This window comes from Brienomyrus brachyistius, chromosome 13, assembly GCF_023856365.1.
Source record: "Brienomyrus brachyistius isolate T26 chromosome 13, BBRACH_0.4, whole genome shotgun sequence".
NCBI lineage: Eukaryota > Metazoa > Chordata > Actinopteri > Osteoglossiformes > Mormyridae > Brienomyrus > Brienomyrus brachyistius.
This window is the reverse complement of record NC_064545.1, coordinates 13,792,118-13,817,091: the sequence shown is the minus strand read 5'-3', so window position 1 is coordinate 13,817,091 and position 24,974 is coordinate 13,792,118. Positions and strand designations below refer to the sequence as shown.

Sequence of the window (24,974 nt, the reverse complement as noted above, 5' to 3'; positions counted from 1 at the left end):
AAGAAGAACTTGTGGATCAAACCATGATGGGGCTGCAGTCAGGGCTTCCTCTCTGAATGGTTTTCAGGCTAAAGTTAAAGCAATAGCCTCCAATGCAATGCTTTTGCACTGCTATGCACACAGACTGAACCTGGTGTTGTCTCAGGGGACAAAATGCTTGTCTGAATTCAGAATATTTTTTGCATCTCTCTTTGAGTTTGTTTGAAAGTTAAACACATATGAACAAATGTCAGAAACTGATGTGGTCTTTGACATTGTGCAGCAGGGATCTATGGGTGTTCTTTACTACAAACAAAGAATTGAGAGTCTCCCTGCTTTTGCAAAGGAGAACCTGGAGGAAGCTTTCAGAGCTGTGTGTGAAAAAGTGGCAAGTCTTACATCAGACCCTCAAAATGAGCCTAGTCAAAAGGCCTAAAATGTGATTCCCCTGTTTGAAGGACCACCAGCACTGCTCTGTACCTCCTGCACTAGCTTAGGCTCCCTAAAGCTACTGTAGTTTTATTTACCTCGGTTCAGTCCACCAAGGTCCCTGCCTTCGACTGTGGCCCAATGCACAATGAACCCATATGGGTTTTCCTGTAGGTGGTGGGCTGCTGTAGGAAAACGATTCCATGTAGCTCATTTGGGTTGTGCCTGACTTGGCTGTATTGGTGAAGGCCTGACCACCAGGCACTCGCCGATGAGCTGCCCCCAGGCCTGGCTCCGGTATTCCTGCTCCTGGAGAGGTATTAAAAGAGTCGTTGGAATCGCACTTAGTCTGGCCACTCACCTAAGACCATTTTGCCTCGCGAGACCTTCCCCGTGGATTGTTTGAATTTAAACAATTAAAAAATTCTGTTACATATTCAGGCTTCATGGTTACACAAATTTTCTCAGTAATTTTCTAACTGTATGAACAGGCTACCTGACAAATCACCACCGTTAGCTTTTTAACATACAGCCACATAAGCTTCTCAATCACTTTGATTTTGCTACGTGTTCACCGGTCACTATTCTGATCCCCACTTTTCCATATTCACGGCTTCCTTGGGTGTGAAAAGCATTCACGTTAAACTCGTACATGTTAAGCAGTAACCTGTCAAAGCCAGCCAAAGTTCAGCAACTGGTACGATTCCCACAGATTACGTGGAGTTACCTTGATACACTGCCTGGCTCGGTCATGTCTGGACGGATTTTTTTTAAGCGTCTCCGTAAAAATACAGACTGGAGAAGACCAGCAGGGGAGGGGTTGCAAGTTATGTGGAAATGGGTAGTCATTAATGTTGGCAACTTAAAATTGTTTGGAGAAACACAACAGGATATTATGGCTTATGGATTATAGGGTGACTGAAAACTATAAGTAAAGGTGTTTTCTTGAAACAGACGTATAATAATAGGTAAGTGAAAACCACCAACAAAGAAAAACTCACATAACGGAGTAACAGAAGCCAGAGATGCTTAAAAAAGCTCCCTCAGGGTTAACTCTCCCGCAGAATTATACATGCTTCAAAACAAAAGCCCTGTTATTGCTAGCCATCTTTGGATCCATGAGGCAGCAGTTTTTATTTTCTAACAAGGCACTTTTCCTGTCAAGCTTTTATTTTGCCACCCGGTGGGCAGTTCCAGTGGGATATCTAGGAGAGGGAAAGCCTCAGTGCCATTAAGCAATTACTAGTCCCCAGCTCCCGCTGTACCAGCAAAAGCCTGTGCTGGCCCTTTAATTAATGCCATAGGACTTAAAGTCCCGTAGAGAGGCTGAAAAGTATTAGATTAAAGTACACAGGGGAATGTAGAACTAGTCCACTGTGAGTCAATTAAAATATGATGGTACATTGTCAGGACAGTTTTTCTGCTGGCAACACATTTGTCTTTGGTAGGAATAATACCTCTTAGTTTCGATTAAATGTATATTCTTAGCTAATTAGATCTGGTATTAGCAGAAGTGTACTCAATATTTTTTATCTCTATCCATTTCACTGTTAATCATTAATGTTTATCCATAACATATGAGGAACAGTGTTCTGTAGCTGTTACCTTAAGGAGCATATTTGTATAAATTATATTCTGGATTCATTCAGCTAGCATGACTAGGTTTAATTTTCATTTAATTTAATTTTCTCTCGTTTGTCATTTGTAGAACTGAATGCATGCTTGATAGATCATTTCAAATGAAACTGTAGTTCAAGGAATTTTCTGAAATGCTCTATATTTATATTTTAAAACAACCCTAGAGGTAATCTTTGCCTCTTGCCTTTGTTCCTGTAGTATGGAAGTACCTGTCAGACAGTATTAGTGTAGCATTGACTTGGCAGCTTATGGGCGCCCTCTTGTGGTAAAAAACTGCATGTCACACTGCCTTGTACAAGAGCAGGGTCTAAAGCTGTGGTCTCCAAATGCCAAATTCCATCAGCAACTCAAATCCAAGGTCAGCTGTGTACATATAAGGTTTCTGGCCAGGGGGGATCGATCATGCAGTCCATATTCAATTGTAGTTTGGTCTGGATGCAGACTGCCAGTTGGTGACCACCTGTCTGAATGGACTGTGTCTCTATTTTCAAAAAATATGTGGAATGTCGGGTGGCTGACTAACTTCTCCGACTACGTGTTTATTTTATATATACTATATTGCCAAAAGTATTGGGACACCTGCCTTTAAACACACATGAACTTTAACAACATCCCATTCTTAATACATAGGCTTTAACATGGAGTTGGCCCATTCATCCAGTAGATCATGTGTGAGGTCAGGCACTGATGTTGGACGAGAAGGCCTGGCACTCAGTCTCTGCTCTAATTCATCCCAAAAGTGTTCTATCGGGTTGACGTCAGGGCTCTGTGCAGGCCAGTCAAGTTCCTCCACACCAGACTCGCTGATCCATGTCCTTATGGACCTTGCTTTGTGCACTGGTGCTCAGTCATGTTGGAACAGGAAGGGGCCATCCCTAAACTGTTCCCACAAAGTTGGGAGCATGAAATTGTCCAAATTTGAATGCTGCAACATTAAGAATTCTTTTTACTGGAACTAAGGGGCCAAGCCCAACCCCTGAAAAACAACCCCACACCATAATCCCCCCTCCACCAAACTTTACACTTGGCACAAGGTAGTCAGGCAAGTACCGTTCTCCTGGCAACCACAAAACCCAGACTGGTCCATCGGATTGCCGGACAGATGGATTCAGAGAACACATCTCCACTGCTCTTGAGTCCAGTGGCGCTGTGCTTTACACCACTGCATCCAGCGCTTTCCATTGCAATTGGTGATGTTAGGCTTGGATGCAGCTGCTCAGCCATGGAATCCCATTCCGTGAACTTCTCTATGCACTGTTTTTGTGCTAATCTAAAGGTCACACGAAGTATGGAGGTCTGTAGCTATTGACTCTGCAGACAGTTCGCGACTTCGCGTTGTCCCCACTCCTTCATTTTACGTGCCTACCACTTCGAGGTTGAGTTGCTGTTGTTCCCAATTGCTTTGTTATAATACCAACAGTTGACCATGGAATATTTAGTATCAAGGAAATTTCACAAATGGACTTATTGCACAGGTGGCATCTTATCACGGTACCATGCCTGCATTCACTGAGCTCCTGAGAGTGGCCCATTCTTTCGCAAATGTTTGTAGAAGCAGTTTGCATGCCTAGATGCTTGATTTTATACCCCTGTGGCTATGGAAGTGATTGGAACACCTGAGTTCAATGACTGGGAGGGGTATTCCAATACTTTTGGCAATACAGTGTGTCAGGGTTTGCGGGTAGCGACAGGCAGGTAAGTGGGCAGGAGGCAGGGAAAGACGAGGCAGGCAAATGCAATAGGGGGAAAACTGGGGATTTAATAAGGGAAGAAGACTACGGGCAGGACAGATCAACGAGATCTAACATCAATGACGGACAAACGACAGGGCAAGACGTGGACTGAAATAGAACAAAGACAAAACAAGAAGACACAGCTGGGAACGACTGGGGAAGCACACGTGGATAATGAGGGGGGCGTGGCACACACGTGGATAATCAGGGGGGCGTGGCACACACGTGGATAATCAGGGGGGCGTGGCACACACGTGGATAATCAGGGGGCGTGGCACACACGTGGATAATGAGGGGGGTGTGGCACACACGTGGATAATGAGGGGGGTGTGGCACACATGTGGATAATCAGGGGGGCGTGGCACACACGTGGATAATGAGGGGGGTGTGGCACACACGTGGATAATGAGGGGGGTGTGGCACACATGTGGATAATCAGGGGGCGTGGCACACACGTGGATAATCAGGGGGCGTGGCACACACGTGGATAATCAGGGGGGTGTGGCACACACGTGGATAATCAGGGGGGCGTGGCACACACGTGGATAATCAGGGGGGCGCGGCACACACGTGGATAATCAGGGGGGCGTGGCACACACGAGGATAATCAGGGGGGCGTGGCACACACGTGGATAATCGTGGGGGCGTGGCACACACGAGGATCGGACGAGCTGGGCTTGACACAGTGAAGAATATAAAATATTTCTTAAAAACTATGCAGATCTTCAGAATATCCATCCATCCATTTTCCAAACCGCTTATCCTATTGGGTCACGGGGGGTTCGGAACCTAACCCAGAAGCAATGGGCACAAGGCAGGGAACAACCCAGGATGGGGGGGCAACCCATTGCAGGGCACACTCACACATGCATTCCATCCATCCATCCATCCATCCATCCATTTTCCAAACCGCTTATCCTACTGGGTCACGGGGGGTCCAGAGCCTATTCCGGAAGCAATGGGCACGAGGCAGGAAACAACCCAGGATGGGGGGCCAGCCCATCGCAGGGCACACCTACCCAGGTGTTGCCGTGACTGTGTCCATGTGACTGTGTGTCCATTGTATTCCTTGCTGCCACTGGCCTCTGTGTGGGACTGAATGAGGTCACTGTAGCTCTGAGATTTGGCATTGCCTGTTGCTCAGCCCTTTGTCATGGCTGCATTTGAATACAAACCAGTGGGTTCTGGGCGTCTGGATTATATTCACATAGCAATCCAGATTTACCAAGGGAGTTCACGTCATATAAACTAGGCTAGGATTCAGAATTCAGCATCCAACTTCATTTCTTCTGCTAACATAAATTGTACAAAATAATCCTCAAAACCCCCCAAATGCACAAATCTTACGAAAGTAGATGCTAGCCATTTTATCAAGCATGAACTTTTCTCTGATTAATTATAGAATGTAAGAAGTAGTCTGTGCAAGCCACACACGCCTGTCATCTTCCTCCACAGATCTCTGCTCCAGCAGCTCCATAAACTTCAGTTCCTGGTAGCTGGGAAGGTTCCTCGCTCATGCAAGGTGGCCTCCACACAGACCGGGACCTGCCTTATGGTAAATACTGCAAAGTACACAGAAAAGTGTGCCGAGGCTGAATGATTCAACGTGTATCACAATTCTCATCATGACCACAAACAACCTGTCATATTACATTCAACTGTCAGAGTTATCCAAACAAATGACACACTAGGATTACTTTAAACTTAATGCATAAGTATATATTCACAAAACACATTATCCCTGGTTTTTATTTTATGCTCATGTTAATGGCTAATGATTAAATCCCATTTATTTACAGCCAACAGGGCATTATGGAGATTATGTGTTGTTCATTACGCTGAACAACTAGTGGTTGGTTCTGCCAGTGTTAAAACATAAATGCCACTTTATCAGGATTCTGTTCTGAATACAAATCTGCTAGCAAACTGCAGAGTTGCTCCGCTATCTTTATTAAATGGTAGCAATCGACATTTTGGCCCTCTGTCACGCTGGCATTATGTGTGACTGCTGCATGTGAGTATGCGTGAGTATGTATGAATTTTGCACTGCTAGTTCAACCTCAATTCCACTGGCTACTTTATCTATCCATCCATCCATCCTTTCATCCATCCATCTTCTAATTCTTTATTGTGGTCAGGGTCATAAGGGCCAGGAGCCTGTCTCTGGCAGCACAGGGTACAAGGCTGGGGGACTGTATACTCTGGACAGGGTGCCGATCCATTACCCTGATTGTACTTCTTTTTGCTAAAATATATTTTGCTAGAGTTTTTTTTAGTTCAGTGCCTGCCGATCACCCTCAGTTTGATTGCCACAGCTCAGTTGTGTCCTTTTGCCAGGTGGTGGCACTGTGCTTTGTCCTGGTTCTGGGCTCCTTCATGCCGTGCCTACCTGAGTTTGCTTCAACGCCTCACACCGTGCAGCCCGCCACTTTATCCTCAGCTGAGGCCTTTACAGCCAGTCCGGGTAAGACTTCTCTGACTTTCCTCCAGTTTCTGTAAAACTAACAGTGCTTTAAGCTTAAAATAAAATGAGTCACCCTGTCCAGACTGTTAGCAGGATTATCACCTCTTTTAGTCGCAATTGCATTATGAAACAGAGGCACTAAGACACGATTCTGGGCACACCCTGGATGAGTGGTTCTTTTAAATTACCCAGAAAGCAGGCATGCTAGGTATTATTTATCTATATTAAACCCTTCCCCTTCGAAGAGGAAGCCACGTGACAAGGCAGAAAAACTCAGCATTGTACACGCATTGCTGAGTGTATCCTTCCACTGGACGATTTAGCTCCCTGAGAGCTCCAAAGCACAGGCCAGTGTTTCAGATATGTCTTATAATAAAGCCAATGAATACATCTTTTACATGGCTCCCCTAGGTATCTCCGTCAGGCTCAGATATTAAATTGGCAACGCAGCAGCATTGTTACTAGCTCATTATGCTGGGCTCCTTGCATTGCCCCCCCCACCGCCGGCAGCTGTTTCAATCCCTCTTATACTTGCGCTCATCTGCTGCGGTGCACGCTGCCTCACCTCTTAGTCAGACCTGCCTCTCGATTAGTGGCAGCAATGTCCTCAGTTTTTCTCCAGCGAAGCTGGGTCCCAGAGCCACTCGAAGACAGTCCCATTAAACAAAATGTGGCCTCACTGACAGCTCCAACTGGTGGAGAGCCCTCCGTCACCATGGAAACCCCAGCTCATAAAATAACACCATAACACAATGCATAAGCAGGAGCTTTTAGAGATGAGAATAACACTTGGGCAAAGTGTTTCATCGGCACATCGGAGATTTGTAACATTTTCTGTTTCAGGTTGTACTGAGAAACAAAGAGAAATGTCCTCCTGTAGATCATTAGCAGCTACTTAAGAAGTATGAATACTCTGAGGAAGTGTGCTTACATGCAGACAATGCCGATGTCAAGAATGGGGGTCTGCATTTTAAAAAAGTATAGTGATATTAAGCAATTACGCATTACAATAAGACGTGCGAGTTAAATTCATTCATATGGCACCCAAGTACAAGAGAATGTGTTGAAATGCACCCCCTGTTGGTGTGTATGTCCCTGCAGTCCGTTCCCGTAGCCTCCTATTTTACAAGGAGGGCTCCCTGCAAGATGAAGGCTATGGGCATTTCCTAAAGATGGGGAACACAGATGACTGGGAAGGGGTGCCTGCTGAATTTGCTGAAGATGGACCACCCCAGGCTTCCCAGGGGAAGCATGAGACCTCCAAGTACCTGAAGCAGGCCCAGACAGACTACAACAAGACAGCTTCTGAGTTTCCCAGTGATGAACAGCGCTTCTATGAAAGGTATGGCGCATGGGGTAATGGTCTATGATATTGACTGATGTGAGCTGAGCATGTTTTTGGAAGGCAGGGGATGTTTGGCATCAGGGTTTGCAAAATTCAGAATTTATTAATTACTCACATTCCATGAAATGGAATTTAAATTGAACTGGCCACACCACTGAATTGGAAATAATAATAATTTAATTAATTTCAATTCAAAGAATCAAACGACAGTGCAATCAAACAACACATATTTACTAGAACCATCCACCCATTTTGTGTACTTGCTTATCCTACTCAGGGTCATGGGAGGGGGGCAGGGGTGTCTTGAACCTATGGGCACAAGACAGAGAACATTGCAGGGTGGGGTGCCCACCCATCACAGGGCCCACTCACACACCATTTACACCTGTGGTAACTCCAATTAACCTCAGCATGTTTTTGGACTGTGGGGGGAAACCAACATGGGGAGAAGATGCAAATTCCACATACAGGGAGCCATGGCAGGAACTCAAAGGCTGGTGTGAGGCAGTAGTACCACTGTGCCGCTCCAATTGACTAGATTTACTTCCATTTTAATTTTGCTTCCTTAAATTCAACTTTAAATTGCAATTCTGCATCCTTTTTTCAAGCACAGATCAAATTCAATTCAAATTCACAAAATGAATTGGAATTTCAGAGCCATTCTCAATTCATTTATGAATGGTGCACATGAATTGGCATGTTGAAATATGGTGATATATAAAAGATTAAGATTAAGATTAACTTTATTAATCCAAGATGGAAATTCTGGAAAGCATGTAAAGTTTTGGAGCTGAAAATATTATGAATCTTTTCAAAAGTTTGAAGCTTAATTGTTCCTACAATTTCAAAGGCAGTCAACATGTATCTCTGCTTTTGAATCCCCTGTTTCCCTCAGAGAAGCACCCCCTGATGGCAGTACAGAGTACTTCTAGCCCCTCTGCAGGCACCTGGTGGACACCCACCTCATGTGGACTGTAAACTAGACCATTTTCCATCCCATGCAACACAGTGCCCCCTTCAGCCCAGGAAAGTTTTTGTCATGCTGCTAAGAAAAGGCACCCAAATACAATGATGAAGAAGCACGATACCTGGCTCTTTACAAAAATTTCGCAGACAATCATATCCGAATATTTATTTCCATGCTTTCTGACTTTCTGCTATGTACAATACAGTGACATGTTTCTGTTTGATTTTTTTTTTTTTTTTTGGGGGGGGGGGGGATGTAATTAGGCATTTCTCAAAAAAATCTGAACCAGATATTTTTTGTTCAGTTCTGTATGAGTCAATGCAACATCTGCCTTAAGATGAGAGAGGCACTCTGGACAGATGTGTGTGTTATAGTGACATACAGGTTATGTGCTCTAGGTGGCCGAAACTGCTTAACACGAATTCGTTAGCAGGTGTTTCGTATGACACCACAGCCATGTTAGATTGCATGCTTACATTCCCAGTTCCGGGCTCCATTCAAACAGCCTCATTTTTCATGTTGTTTCTATTTCTGATAATTGATTACATCTAGTGTTAATGTCCTGCTTCTGTATGTTCACATCTCCAGGTTTTGAATGTAGTTCATCCCAAGGCTCTTCTTCAGTACATTTTTAAAGAAATATTATTTTGTTATCTTTTTTGGAAATTCTTTAATGTTTTATTATGTGAAAGCCAAGAGATGTATTTTTATGGATTTTGAAATGTCATATACCTGTAATATATTGTATTAGGCAGCAAATAGAAAAACAAAAAATTTTCTCATGTAAATAATAGTGATGTCATGATTACATGATCCTTTTGTTCTAACTGTCAAACAGTTTGACTGCTTTTTTTCTTTATTTCTGTGTCAAGAAAAATTTGTATATTGAGAGCTATATGAATATTGTGGCATATTCATTCCAAACGGCATCAAACTAGAAAAATGCACACTGTATTTTAGAAACAGAACTGGATAGATTTTGAATTGTGTGTACAAGTTAAGGACCTGTTCATTATTTTAGACTGTTATATTGGCTGTGTTATTTGTTTTCCCTTGTATTGTAGTTTTATTTAATTTCCTGAAAACAGTCCTGTATCCCAGGTCTTAAATCTCTGTCAATGAAAATCCTTTGAGGAAAAAAAAATGTCTTTCTTTGGAAACTTTGGTGTCAGGAAAGTGTCCTCATTCAACATGATGAATGATCCTTTGTGGAATATATCAGGCACGGCACAGCTCCTGGTTAACTGAATAGGTGGTATGCAGATGTGAGAGTTTGTGCAGAATGATGTGAACGTGTGAGTGGACGTCCGGCCGGGGACAGGAACAAGAGTCTCTGCCAGTTATGCTTTCTACATATGATGGTTTTGATCCTCTTGTAATGTGACTGGAGATGCGTGTATTTCAGGTAATCTCACTGTCGGTTCACACAACATTGATTAATGTGAAATGTCAATTTTGCGGGTTCCTTGTGGATTTTTCCTTTTATTGGTACATAAATTATCTGTGCTGCGACTTTTTTTATTTGAGTGAAATGCCAACAATGACTCTTATCCATGACACCCACCCCCTCAGCAGCCCCCCATTGCACCCATTTTATTTGGACGTCACCCTCCGTCATGTCCCCAGGGCTTAAGTTTATGGTAATATATTCTACTACTGCTTTCCTATGCAAGGAACTGATTCGCCATTCCTGACTCCTTCATGTATACGATAAGTAAAATGGAAACTGTAAATAGGGGATGTATTTTTATATTTCAAAAGGTTTTTAGTATTTGACGTTGCTCATTTTGGAAATGATGACCAGACTCGCTGTACATGAACCTGCATGTGTTTGAATGTTATTTTTGCCTTTCTTAATTTTCCATCTTTTGTATTCTTTTGTATAGAAGTAGCATGAAGCAAAATATAAAACTGCATCAGCAATGAGTTGTCTGTTTTTATTATGGTGCCATGTTCTATTAGAGTCAAATTTTATTCATGTGTTTGTGACGCATGTGCCCTGGCAATGGACAGACCCCCTGGAAGCCCAGTGTGTCAATACACCAAGTCAGTGATTGGGAGATACAGGTTTTACTTACTATATTCAGTTTTAAGGTAAATTATGGCACAATTCGATTTTGAGTGACATCTTGTATTCTGACCTGATCAGATATTTACTCTCACAAGTAAAAGATAACCCATCCATCCAACCGTCCTCCAAACTGCTTATCCTACTGGGTCGTGGGGAGTCCAGAGCCTATCCCAGAAGCAATGGGCACAAGGCAGGGAACAACCCAGGATGGGGGGCCAGCCCATCGCAGGGCACACTCACACACCATCCACTCACACATGCACACCTATGGGCAATTTAGCAACTCCAATTAGCCTCAGCATGTTTTTGGACTGGGGGGAACCCGGAGGAAACCCCACGACGACACGGGGAGAACATGCAAACTCCGCACACATGCAACTCAGGCAGAGACTCGATCCTGGGTCCCAGAGGTGTGAGGCAACAGTGCTAACCACTGCACCACCATGCCGCCCCTGTAAAAGATAACTTTAATTTTAATTTAATTTACGATAAAAGAAATAAGTAAAAGTCAAATCTACCACTGTCCATCCATCCACTCATTCATCTTCCACCCTGCTATCCTGGACAGGGCAGTGGAAATCTTCTGCTCTGTCACTGTGTAAAACACTTGGCAATCTCTTTGCTTTGGAAAATTTATGAAAAGGGAGCCACAAGGGGTCGCTCTTTTTCAGCAGTTATTGCATTGGGTTAAATATACGTTTCTCTAACTATTAAAATGTCAATGTATTTTTAACTTAAAGAATTCCTGTTAAAGCATGTATAGCTAAAGGCAAAGTTAAAAACTCACTTGTCATTTATAAATGGTGTTTCTGAGATGTGAGCTTGTCTTTTGGAGACCTTGTCGCTTTTAGCAGTCTGTCTGCTACATCTTCTGAGTCATTTCCTTTTGTACTTTGTCGTTTTCTTACAGCTTTGGGCTAAGACTGCAAAAGATATTAACTGTTTGTTCCTGTCACTATTATCAGCCATTTTGAAGCAAGGGAAATTCTGATTTTCCTTTTTCCTAACCTGTATACAGATCCTGCTTATGCAGCTACAAAAACCAGCATGGATTACGAGCCAGTTAGCTTGAATGAACACAGAAACAACAAGCTACAGTAGACAGTAGACAGCACAACATAAAGTGCAAGATATGAGGGCAAACACAACATTTGTGCAAACATGAAGCAATCGAACAATATACAGTACAATATATCAGTGTTCCCCAATTCAGAATCCAGCAGTACCCCAATTCAGAATAGTTTGCAGATTTCCCAGTTCAAACACGCCTATTAAACCTGGTAATTAGCTGATTAAGATGCATAAGTTGACAATATTTATTGGACTCCCTTTGTCTTCAGAACTGCCATCATTCCAGGTGGCATAGATTAAACATGGTACTTGAAACATTCCTCTGAGACTTCATGTTGACATATGAAATGTAAGTGAAAAAATACTGTATGAAGTCCATTTACACAGTGGCACAGTTTAAATGGACTTCACATTTGTTCACTTACATTTTGCATCTTAAATCCGACAAGTTATCCTGATAAGCCAGTAACTCTGCTTTGTAGTACAGGCCCTTGATGTGATCTTCTGTTGCTGTAGTCCATCTGCTTCAAGGTTCGATGTGTTGTGCATTTGGATATGCTTTTCCGCATGCCTTGCTTGTAATGAGTGGTTATTTGAGTTACTGTTACATTTCTATTAGCTTGAACCAGTCTGGCCATTCTTCTTTGACCACTACATCAAAAGATATTTTTGCACAGAGAACTGCTGCTGGCTGGATGCTTTTTTTTCTTTTTCAGTCCATTCTGTATAAACCCTAGAGATGGTTGTGTGTGAAAATAACCAATCGATCAGCAGGGTCTGAAATACTCATACCAGCCTGTCTGGCACCAACAACCATGCCATGTTCCAAGTCACTTAAATCACCTTACTTGATTTAAACTCCATTCTGGTGTTTGATGTGAATATCAGCTGAAACTCATGTGCTGCTGGCATATGACTGACTGATTGGATATTTAATATAACCATATGCAGAAGTATAAACAGTGAGGATGAACATGTGAGTTGCAAACGGAGGTTGTATGTATTAACTGTAAGGTAGTAGGCTTTTTTTTTTTTTTTAAAGAGCAGAGTCTGACAATTAATTAAACAATAACTATCCCTATCATTTCCACCAGGGGGTGCTGGCAATTAAATCAGACACATCTCTTCAAATGTAAAGTCGGTAGTTACGCAGATAGTGACAAGAAGCAGAGAGCATAAGAGATCTCGCAGCAACAAAGCCACACTTACTGACAGCAGACAAGATCAGAATAGTGCATAAAACAGATTATGGGTGGCAAGGAGCCGGAGCCGCACAGCACAGCTCAAGTGATGAGACAAATGTTGTACATCTTGTACCATGGAGGAGAGGTGAGGACAAGCACAGCGAGTCTGTGAGAACCACACTAAAACTGGATGTTCTTATTATTGTCAGCACAAACATAACAGAAATACACGATGCAAACACATCTGCAGGAGTGTTAAAGACGCGGTGTTGGTATGGTCAACAGGTTAGCCCATCCTGTGGTCTATGTGAATCCCAATGCTCCAATGCAGTCAGAGGTACACTGTGCTGTAAAAATGGTGCCGTCCTTATCACTCTCTGTGGTCATAAAAGAACCCTGGGCATCCTTCAAAAGAATAGAGGTGGTTTTCCAAAGCTCTAAATTTACCATTGTGGCCCTTTCAAATCTGGCCCCTAATCATCCCCTGTATCAAATTGGGGAATTCTGTCCTGCCTCTTCACCACCTTAGCCACTGTGTGGTGAGCATAGTGGTGCAGAACAGCTGCCGTTGCATCATTCAGGTGGCTGCTGCAGTGGTAGTCATTGAAGTGGCTCCCCATTGATTCTGTGAAGCACTTTGGGTGTCTTGAAAAGCACTATATAAATGCAACTTTCATTAATTTCATTCATTCATTCAACCTCTCCTCTTTGTTTTCAGTCAATGCTGAGAATGTCATTCCTTATCTGAAGTGAACATAATGTTGGGTTAGGGTTAGAAATGGCACAATTCCACTTTTCTGATTCAATCCCAATAGCCAGGGGAGTCAGAGGGGCAGGGATACCCTGCCAGACTAAAGGGGCCCAGCACTTGATAGAGGCCCCTGAATTCATAAAATTCTCAATAAAATTTAACAGTTGGGCCCCAAGGTGACATTTTGTCAGAAGCCCCAGAATTTATAGGTACCTCTCTGCCAGTACCAGTATTAAAATTGTGAGTATCTGCTGCTGCTGATACCAATCTGATATTTTCCCCCTTTATCAACTATTAAGAATTAAATGAGACACTTGTATCAAGATATTTCAATTATCCCGACAAGCTTTCTGAATTTAGTGTTGAAACAGCGTTGTTTGAGCAAATAGGAAAATGTTATGGTTATGTTGCTCATACAAAAGCTATGCCACTATGAAGAATTCCACAGCCAACATGTTACACAAATCTGTTCCTTTGTTTTATTCAGTAACTACCTTCACAAAAATTAACAGAAATATTTCTCAAAGTGCAAATTGTTGCCAAATTAAAAATGAAGAAAGTAATGAAAAATAAAACTTAAGACTAAGCAGGATTAACCTGAAATACATTGCACTCTGACCCCCATATGTTGCTGAACACCTAGCCATCATGTGACCCTCACTTCTGCTTACAGTATGTTGTACTAAGGTTACAAGCATTTTCACGATTTTTCTCTGATGAAAAATTGGATCGGTTTCTTACTCCATTGCCCCTTTGATATACGATCCAGCATTTGTTGCTGGTATCAGTCTGATAATGATAGTTGTCATCAGATCAGTGTCATCTCTACTACAGAGTGATCAAAGTTATAAAACACTCACCTGTTTTACTATGCACACATACACTGTAATAATCGTTGCAGCTAATTGATTTTAGATGTTATTTTAGACATCGCATGGGTGGTGCAGTGGTTAGCACTGTTGCGTCACACCTCTTGGACCCAGGTTCGAGTCTCCATCTGGGTCACACGTGTGTGGAGTTTGCATGTTCTCCCCATGTCGTCGTGGGGTTTCCTCCGGGTACTCTGGTTTCCCCCCACAGTCCAAAGACATGCTGAGGCTAATTCGACTTGCTAAATCGCCCATAGGAGTGCATGCGTGTGTGAATGGTGTGTGAGTGTGCCCTGTGATGGGCTGGCCTCCCATCCTGGGTTGTTCCCTGCCTCGTGCCCATTGCTTCCGGGATAGGCTCCGGACCCCCCGCGACCCAGTAGGATAAGCGGTTTGAAAATGGATGGATGGATGGATTTTAGACATCATTTGTTAAACAGAGATCACACGTGAGCAGTCATACGGCTATAAACACACCTGTTCCTGGAAATGCTGGTTTGGAAAAAATACACCATAAAATCAGAAAAACTCATTGTCGTGTCATAACAAGGGTACTGGAAAGTACCAGTCAGGAATGGATACAAGAAAATTTTTAGATCATGGAATTCCCGTCAGAGTAAGTTACAGTGCCGATAGAAAGACATCATACCCTTTTGAAACAGCGTGAAATCAAAACCCATTTTCAAAAAAAACTTTTACCTTTATTAATTTTGCCTTACAACATCAAACTATTGAAAAAAAGTCAACAGCTCAGAAAAACCAGAATGACATTGTTGGAAAAGTCATCATAATACTTCATAGAGCCACTTTTTGCTGTAATTCCAGCCATTAATGTCTTTGGATATATCTCTGCCAGCTTTGCACACTTAAACTGGGGAATGTTTGCCTATTCTTCCTTGCAGAAGTGTTCGTGTTCAGTCAAATTCTGTAGTGAACAGCAATGGACTGCTCTCCACAGATTTTCTATTAGATTTACGTCAGGGCTCACACTTGACCACTCAAGGACATTCACCTTTAAGCCACTATATTGCTGTTTTGGCGGTATGTTTAGGATTGTTGTCATGTTAGAAGGTGAATGATCTACCCATCTTTAGCTGTCTTGCAGAGGGACACAGATTTTCCTCAAGAAACTGTGTACTTTGTAGTATCAATTTTTCCTTCAATTTTGACTAATCGTCCAGTCCCTGCTGAAGAGAACCACCCCCACCACATAGTGCTTCACAATGAGTATAGTGTTTTTTGCATGGTGTGCTGTGTTTGCCTTTCACCAAATATAGCACTTGGGGTTCAATCCAGAAAGGTCAATTTTTGTCTCATCTGACCGTAGCACCTTTTCCCCCATGGCAGCAGAATCTCCCAAGTGGGTTTTTATATAGAGCAAACGAGACTGAATGAGGCACTTTTTGATAAATGTTTCTTTTTGCCACCCTGCCATACAGGCCTGCTTTGTGTGAAGCTTGAGAGATTGTTGTCACATGCACAGATCAACCAGTTCCAACCATGAAGCCTTGTAAGTCCTTCAAAGTTGCTTTTGCTTCTCGGTAGCCTCTCTGATCAATAGCCTTCTAGCCAGAAAGAATGTGGCACAGCTGTAAATCTGACAAAAGCATCCTGTCCTGCAAAGAGACAGACTAGTGAAGTCAGCCACTAAAATGATGATGGCTCGGAAGGAGCCAGCAGCTTCGGTGGATAGTGGGAGAGGCTGTGCCGATGACAGCCAGGTATCACCATTTGCAGCCTTATATGGGAGCGGTAAAGAGAAGGCCAGGAAGAGCTTGCCAGGAGGCATGCGGGAGATTGAAATCAAGTGGAAGAAGCTTCTAAGGTCCGATGAGACCAAACTGGACTGTTTTTTTAGCTTTCATCCGAAAAGTTTAGTGTGAGTCAATGCAAAACACAGGACACTGTCCTCACAGTGAAGCATGGTGATTCACAGGACTGTGAAGGTAGAAGGTAAAATATAAGGAGATGAAACCTGCTGTAGTCTGTAAGAGAACTTTGACTATTCTACAGCAGGACAGCAGCTCCAATTATAAAGCCAAAGCTACCGTGAGCATATGAATATTGGAATGATGTGGGTAGAATGAGCACGTCAGTGGAGATGCCATGGGAACACCAAGTGCCACAGCGGTGTCAGTCAGAATGCCATGGGTATGCCAAGCCTGTTGGCAGTGTCAGTCAGAATGCCATGGGTATGCCGAGCGCGTCGGCGGTGTCAGTCAGAATGCCATGGGTATGCCAAGCCTGTTGGCAGTGTCAGTCAGAATGCCATGGGTATGCCGAGCGCGTCGGCGGTGTCAGTCAGAATGCCATGGGTATGCCATGTGCATCGACAGTGTCAGTCAGAATGCCATGGGTATGCCAAGCCTGTCGGCAGTGTCAGTCAGAATGCTACGGGTATGCCATGTGCATCGGCGGTGTCAGTCAGAATGCCATGGGTATGCCAAGCCTGTTGGCAGTGTCAGTCAGAATGCCATGGGTATGCCGAGCGCGTCGGCGGTGTCACTCAGAATGCCATGGGTATGCCATGTGCATCGGCAGTGTCAGTCAGAATGCCATGGGTATGCCAAGCCTGTCGGCAGTGTCAGTCACAGCGCCGCGGGCACACCGAGGGCATCAGCGATGACATTCAGAACGCTGCGGGTACGCAGAACACGTCGGTGTTGCCAGTGAAGAGGCTGCGGGTATGCCAAGTACGTCAGTGCTGTGTGGTGGTCATATTTTCACTCTACTGTCCAACTGGAACCCTTGGGTCTACTCTGTATAAATGCCTTATCACTCCCTACTAGCCTTAATGATACCCTCAATTTGAAAGGGACTGCCACAGAACAATTTGTTTCACAACCACTCCTTCCTGTTCTAGGAGTAATGTTTTTATTATTCCTCCCTGTAGATCAAAATCTCAGGCTTTGCTCTGTCCTTTTCCTCCATTTCTGAGTCTGTGTCCAGTCTCTATTCCCTCCTCCACAAATCCTCTCATAAACCTCTCCCCATAATTTCTCTCTGGCAGGGGGAGCTCTCTCCCACCCCCGTCTTATCTTGGAGTGTTATTTTTCATAATATTTAAAACTGTTCTAAAAATCCCAATCACCAGAAAACAAAATTTAAGTTAGTTCACAAATTATACTCCACTCCCAGGAAACACCATCTCATAGAGCCTGACCCCTTATGTCATCTCTGTCCCCTTCACGTTCCTGGTACCTTTCTTCATATGTTCTGGGACTTCCAGTGGCTGCTCTTTGCGATTATGTGGCCAGATCTCTCTCTTCAGTTCTTTCCTTTCCCATCCCCCTGTCTCCCGTGGTCCTTCTTCTCCTGGACTTCTCTTCATTGGGATTGCACATGTGGTTAATGAGGGGGTGTGGCACACACAAGAGGATTGTACGATCAGGTCATGACAGAACCATCCCCCCCCCAAAGGTGCGCACTCCGGACGTGCTTCAAGGGGAGCGGCGGACGAGACAGGACTGGGAAAACAGGACCTGGAAAACATCAACGGGGCACCAGAAGCAGGACAGACACACAGAACAGGCACAAGAGGGACGAGAAGCAGACACAGGAGGCCGGAAGGGGGTGAGGGGTTGCAGCCGGAGGGGCCGCAGGGGACCGGGAGGCCGGAGCCGAAAGGGACCTCGCAGAGAGCGAGGAAGTAGGTGGAGAGACAGGTGGAGAAGGTGAGGAGGAAGTCGGAGGGGGCACCAGGGGAGGCAAGGAGGAAGATGGAGGGGACTCTGATGAAGGGAAGGAGGGAGGGGAAGCAGGCGACGGCATAGCCACAGCAGGCGAAGGGGCCGTCCACCAAAGAGCTGGAGTGGAGGCACCCGCAGGCGACCGATGAGGTGTCGGAAGCGGGACCAAAGGCGGCCGACGAGCCCTCAGGGGGGGATCCGCAGGTGATCAAACAGGAGCCGGAGGACCCAAAGGCGCCCCGAGCACCAACCTAGGCGAGCGAGGGCGTGCCAGGGGGCAAGGCGGGTGGGACACAGCCCCTGCGCATGTGTCCTCTCTCCTTTCGGGACACCAAAAGGTGGGGACCTAGACAGGTTCCACTGCGTTGGGGCGGTGGTGGAGGAGTCACTCCCCCAGAGGGGTCCACTGGGGTCATCAGGGAGATCCCTGAGGGGTCCCATTCGAGCTCTTCCTCTCCTTCCATCAAGGGAGGAGGAGCGACAGTCAAGCAGTCTGGGACCTCATCAGGGACAGGAACTTGGGTTCGTGGAATTAGGGGTTGCAGGAGCTGGAACCTCTGTGGACTCAGCGATGGGTGGAGCAGGGACCACGGGTGGAGCAGAAGGCACAGGCGGCGACTGTAGGGGTGCCCCAAGAGGGCAATGGTGCAGCAGCCGGGACATCAGGTGTGGGCGGAGCCAGTACTGGAGCCTCCGTGGGCGGCACGTCAACGGCTGGGACTAGCGTTTCAGGATCATCAAACATTAGCAGGTGAGGAACATCAAGCATGGGCAGGTCAGGAACATCAAGGGGGACGGGGCGTCAGCCGTCGATGCAGAAACCGCGGAGAGCAGAGCATCGACCACCGTTGTAGGGGAAGGTACCTCGGGTACGGATGCAGTCTCACCTGTCGAGGGAGCCTGCTCTGTCCTTAACTGGAGCAGCCTCCGTAGGTTCTCTGCTATTTTGTCTAGCTCGCGTGGTGGTGAAGTTGGGGTGAATGCTGCAAACTCCCCTTGAAGCTGTGTGCACAACTGGGTAGCCTCTGGGGAGTCATGCACTGTTAAATCCTTCATGACCTTCCAGAAAGGCCTTGGAGGGTGAAGAATGTCCCAGCCATGGACTTAGCGGCAGGCAGGCGAGCCTCCGGCTTCTTCTCGGGGGGCAGCAAAGCGCACTTCGGGGATACTCATGGAGGTGGCGGCAGCAAAACAGGCTTCGGGCAATTGATCCGATGAGGCTATGTTGATGACGTCATTCGTGAACACCGGCGGATTCAGAATCAGGAAGGGTGCCTCCCAACATGTAGCAGGGCAGGCAGCAGAGACAGAGATGGCCCCAAGGAAGATCTCCGGTATCTTTTCCTGTCCTTTGTGCCTTTGTGCTTCTTTTTTCCCTTTTCTGGAAAAGCCTGGGAAGTCACTGGCAAATCCGGCCGAGGATCACATGCCAAGCCATAGTCTGAGGCGACTTGCCTCAGGTTCGCTTCGGCCTCCCCACCTCGCAGCCGCCAGAGGTTGTCACTTCACCTGCCAATGTTTGGTGATCCTGAAATGCTAGTGCTTCCATGAGGTGAGAGTCTTTAGATGGGGACATCTCCTCCAACATGTCCCTCGTCGGGAAAGCGAGAGCTCACAGCACGAGATCGTTCTTAATCTTGGGCTGATCAAGCCAGTATAGAGCTTCATCAATCAGATCAAGGTATCGCTCCTTGATCTGAGCAGTCGTCTTTTTGGAGAGGTCTGTCATTCTGTTATGTCCAGGTGCATGAGCAGGGAGCAGGGAATCATGTTAGAGAAACCGGAATCCAAAAACGGGGTTTTATTGTAGGAACGAGGAACAAAACGGGACACACTCCAGTACACTTCAATGACAGACCTGGGAAACGAACTCAGACATGGACTAATATACACAGGACTCAATGGAAATGACATAAAACAGCTGGTGACAATCGGGATTGCACACGTGGTTAATGAGGGGTCGTGGCACACAGGAGGATTGTACGATCAGGTCATGACATTCCACTTCCTCTGGGATTGAAAATCAGTCCTTACTAGTTATTGAGCTTCTGCTCCCATCTAGGAAAATCAGCAGAGGTCGCATCATTCTGCCCCGTGCTCAGCAGGATGTTCTGGGGAGCTATGCGGCCCTGAGATTATACAGAGTCTCACAGGTGAAGAAAACACACAGCTGTTGGTGCCACAACAGAAAAGCTGTATTTTCTTTTCTTCCTGGCAGTGCCTCCCTTGGCAGAGACAAGCTTCACTCGGTCATCCTGGCATTCAGATATACGTTTGCAGGTTCCTGTGAATGCCAACTAGCTTCCCGCCCCACAGTGGCCATTTTGCCTCTCACAGCTAATGGAGCACCCTGTCAATAGAGCTCTGACGGACCTCATCAGGCCATCAGCCCACAGTGCATGAGAGGCCTGACTCATGTTAGCCTTTCCCGACACACAGCACAAGATCAAGAGACATTGCCTTTGCAATATTTCAGTTAAAATGGTTACCTCACCAAAAATTGATTCAGGTTGTAGCAGATACAGCCCTAAGGGCCATTTACTAATATCAAATGGCACGTCCCTGTTATTTTTCTCAAAGATGGATGCCTCGGACAGGCTGGGCGTCATATTTGTTCCAGACTACAGGAAAGGAGGTGAGTCCCAGTGCTGTACATTGCTGTCACGTCTATGCAGAACAGAAACTAGGAGTGGGCACAATCAGTGATGACTCTCTCTTCAGGGTATGAGTGGAGATGGTCCATCCTCCCATCTGCACCTGTTGCTGGGTGTCAGGATATGGGTGCAGGCCATCTATAACGGTAGGACAGGGTGTTAACCATTCTTAGAAGCCTCTGAAGCAGCAAAATTCTCACCTGCCCCCATATCCTGTGCATTGTCTTACAGGAGTGATTTCCGATTTGGGAATATTTGGATATTTTTGGTTTTTGTAATTAACACATTAGAAATGTTTTGCTTTGGTTCCTATGTCCCCTTAACCTTATTTCTCCTTCAAATTATCGCCCATAGTACCATAAGTATAATTGTATTCCCTGAAAGGGAATCACTCCAACTTATACAAGTATTCCTGGATCTTTATCAAACTTTGCAGGAACACCGTCCAGGTGAGTGGTTCCAAAACTGTGGGGCACCAAATAATTGGGATTTATTGCAAAATGATTTTCTTAATATAATAAAAAAAAAAGTTCTTTTTTTCCATCTCATCCCGGTGGTATTTATTAGTAGCAATTTGTTAGCTGGTCAGCGATCATTTCCCCCTCCCCCATTTGGTAAGTCTCCAAAAAAGTTGGGACCTTGTGTAAAATGTAAATAAATATAAACCCATATTTAACTGAAAATAGAATAAAGACAACATATCATCACAGAATGACAACTCTCCCAAGGAAGGTACCCCCCCTGACCGAGGACGTTTAACCTCAGTATGGTTGATGAGGTCCTTTACTGGCTTGCCAAGCCGGAGGTCCAAGAAGACCCAGTAGCCTGGGCAGTAGCCAGCCAGAGCGGGACATCCTTGAAGGGATGCCTCTGGAAGAAGATGCGCACCTCGCCGATTGAGTGCGCAAAAATCTCCGACAGCTGCGGGGGAGGCTGCCGGAGCTGAGGACCGGGCTGATCCTGCTCGGCGGCGAACAGTTGCTAGATCCGCCGCTGGACCTTCCCGGAAGCTCCCAATCTCTGCCAACAACTGCAAACCGGAGGAAGAAGAAGAGGAAAGAGAAAAGACCAGAAGATGCGCCGACAATCTTTTTGGGGGCAGTCTCCCACTCCTCTTCTCCCCCCATCAGCTGTCAGGAGGAGTGCCTCTTGATCCTTGACCCAGGGGTGTTAATACCGGCGACAGACGCTCCTGCACGGCTCCAGAAGAACATCATCCGTCCCTTGCCAAACAGCACTTCACCCTCCAAGGTATATACTAGAGGGTGCTGGAATATCCGACCGTGCAGGACCTCCTAGAAGCAGCCCAGCTCACCAAACAGCTTCAGGGAGAGTTTGCTGCCTTCACCCCAACCTCTACCCGGGGCGATTTGGAGAGGTTGGCCGGTGACATGAAGAGGCTGCTGCAATTGCGGAGGGAACAGATTCCCGTCTGCAGCCGACAGCACCGCCACCTCTTCCCAGCAGCCGCTTGCCACATTGCTGCCAGCAGCAAGCCACTTTCTGGGAACTTGCCTAGCTTTTAAAGGGGCCAGGTCAATAGGGGATGCCATTCCCTTGATCCCCAAAATATTTGAAGGGGCAACGCCTGCTCCTAAGGTGCCACCTCTGGTTGCTGCACCTTATGTTCCTGACTCGCCTGGTGTTCCTGACCTGCCCGTCATTCCTGGCCTGTCCATGTTTGACGTTCTTGTCCCGCTGGCGCCTGATGCTGCTCTGCCCGGGGCCCCTGTGCCACCTCCTGCTCCGCCTAGGGCCCCGACGCCGCGTCCTGCTCTGTCTGGGTCCCCAGAGCCACCTCCTGTTCTGCCTGGGGCCCCGCCTCCGACTGTGGTGCCTACTGCTGTGCCCGCGGAGCTTACTCTGCCTGCTGCACCGCCGGTTGCAGTCCCACCTCCGACGCCTCGTTAGTCGACTGCGGGGTCCCCTGTCATCGACCCGTCAGTCGCCTGCCGCGCGGTTACCTGCTGCCCCTGCAGCTCCCCCCCCTTGCCTGCCGGGGTTCCCTCCGGCTCCCCGTTTCCCCCTCCGCCCTTTGCCTCCTTGCCTTCTGGTCCCTTTGTGCCCCCATTGTTTGCCCCCTGCCCGTCTCTCTGCGCCTTTGTTCCCTGCCGGTCCCTTTGGTGGTGGGTGGCCCCCTGGTGTGATCCCTCCCTTTTGTGTTCCCGGGTCCTGTGCTTCCGTCGTTGGTGCCCCTGTGTCTGTCCGCATTCCCTGTCCTGTGTCGGTTGTTCTTCAAGTTGTCCTCCTTGTGCCGGTTTTGTGTGTTGGTCTTGTTCCCCATCCCTCGTTAATGGTCTTACCTTTTGTTATCCCAGGTTTTGTCGTGTCCCTGTTCTCGTTCCTCGCTCCCCTTGGGGGGGGGGGGGGGGGGGGGTCTGTCATGCCCTGCTCATCCGATCCTTCCATGTGCCATACCCCCTCATCTACCCCGTGTGGATTCCCCGTGTTTACCAGCTGTTTCTTGTTGTAGTATTAGTCCTATGTATTTCAGTTTGCTTTCATGTGTGTTTCCTGAGTGTTGTTATTAACGTTGCATTGTTGTTTCATGTGCCGTGTTGCTATCTTCCAATTAAACCCTGTATTTCCCGATTCTCCGTCTCCCTGCTCTTGCTTCGCTGGTTCGCCGTGACAGTTAACATGTTGGAGAAATTTATAATGGGGGGATTTAATCGAGTCACTTAACACTAGTCCTAGTCAGTGGTGGTGCATGAAAGAACAAGCAAAGATCTGGTGAACTTTTCAGCAGAAAGACAGCCCCTGCTCTCTGCCCTGTGTTTCTGCTGTGCGGTTCTGTTTGCTGTCCTGCCTGGAACAGGTCTTATGAACTATAATTTAATTATAGTGCCATAGGCTTGATATAAATAGAAAGAGTGTAATTTCAGAGAAACATACATTAGTCAAGGTCTGTGATGTTGTGGCATAATACCATTTCAACGGAGCTCATAAATGTTGCCTGTTAAAAACAGAGTGTACTTAACACAAGTTCAAAGCATAATTACATAGACGAAACATACCTGTTATCTTGCAGCAGACTCGAGTTCAGCCAGCACCATTAGCACTCAATCAGCTAAAAATAGATAGGCCTGTATATGTCACAGCTGATAGATCAAAAAGGCATAATCTACCTTCTCATGTGCTGGTCCTATCATGCTGAGTGAGGCAAACACCACGGAGGCTTGTCTTCTGAATGGGCCTCTTCTGCCCACACTATCTGTCAATCTGTTGAGGAGTGGAACAGGGCAGCAACTTGAGGCTGACACTTACATTTTCTCCACCAAGACCTCCATGTCCTAAAGACACAATGTTCAGGTGAAAGTGAGTGCAAGACAATGTGTGAGTACGTGAGTTCAGCCAGCACCATTAGCAATCAACCAGCTAAAAACAGATAGGTGTGTAAGACAGTTTGTGTGAATGTTTGTAATTATTTCATTGTGGGGACCAGATTTCCCCACAATGTGATATAAACCTGTAACTTTTTACCTTGTGGGGATATTTTCTGGTCTCCATAAAGGGAAATTCAATTTCATAAAAATCTGTGACTGCAATTAAAAAAAACTAAAAATGGCAAATGTCTTGCATCTTGTTTGGTTACTTATGTTTAAGGTTAGGGTTGGGTAAGTTTGGCGTGGGGTGCATGGTGGTGCAGTGGTTAGCACTGTTGCCTCACACCTCTGGGACCCGGGTTCGAGTCTCCGCCTCTGTCACATGTGTGCGGAGTTTGCATGTTCTCCCCATGTCGTCGTGGGGTTTCCTCCGGGTACTCCGGTTTCCCCCCACAGTCCAAAAACATGCTGAGGCTAATTGGAGTTGCTAAATTGCCCGTAGGTGTGCATGTGTGAGTGAATGGTGTGTGAGTGTGCCCTGCGATGGGCTGGCCCCCCATCCAGGGTTGTCCCCTGCCTCGTGCCCATTGCTTGGATAGGCTCCGGACCCCCCGCGACCCAGTAGGATAAGCAGTTTGGAAAATGGATGGATGGATGGATGGAAGTTTCCTGTATAGAGATTAGGGTTGCCCATAGAAATGAATGGACAGTCCCCACAAATGATATAAATACAAACCTGTGTGTTTGTGTGTGAGTATCTATGTAAACAGCGTGTATATGTGTGTATCAGGGTGTGTAAGACTG

At 46.0% G+C, this 24,974-nt stretch overlaps 1 protein-coding gene across 1 annotated transcript in view; it reads left to right on the top strand.

Annotated features, from left to right (window-relative positions):
* The window catches only part of LOC125706408 (cyclic AMP-responsive element-binding protein 3-like protein 1), a 33,221-nt gene extending 22,743 nt beyond the window's left edge, over positions 1–10,478 (top strand). Inside the window, exons 9-12 of the mRNA XM_048973097.1 lie at positions 5,235–5,334; positions 6,117–6,243; positions 7,345–7,585; positions 8,484–10,478. Of these exons, the coding sequence (XP_048829054.1) occupies positions 5,235–5,334; positions 6,117–6,243; positions 7,345–7,585; positions 8,484–8,520 (505 nt within the window). The 3' untranslated portion in view covers positions 8,521–10,478. The remainder of the gene's footprint in view (positions 1–5,234; positions 5,335–6,116; positions 6,244–7,344; positions 7,586–8,483) is intronic.
* The last annotated feature ends 14,496 nt before the right edge of the window (positions 10,479–24,974 follow it).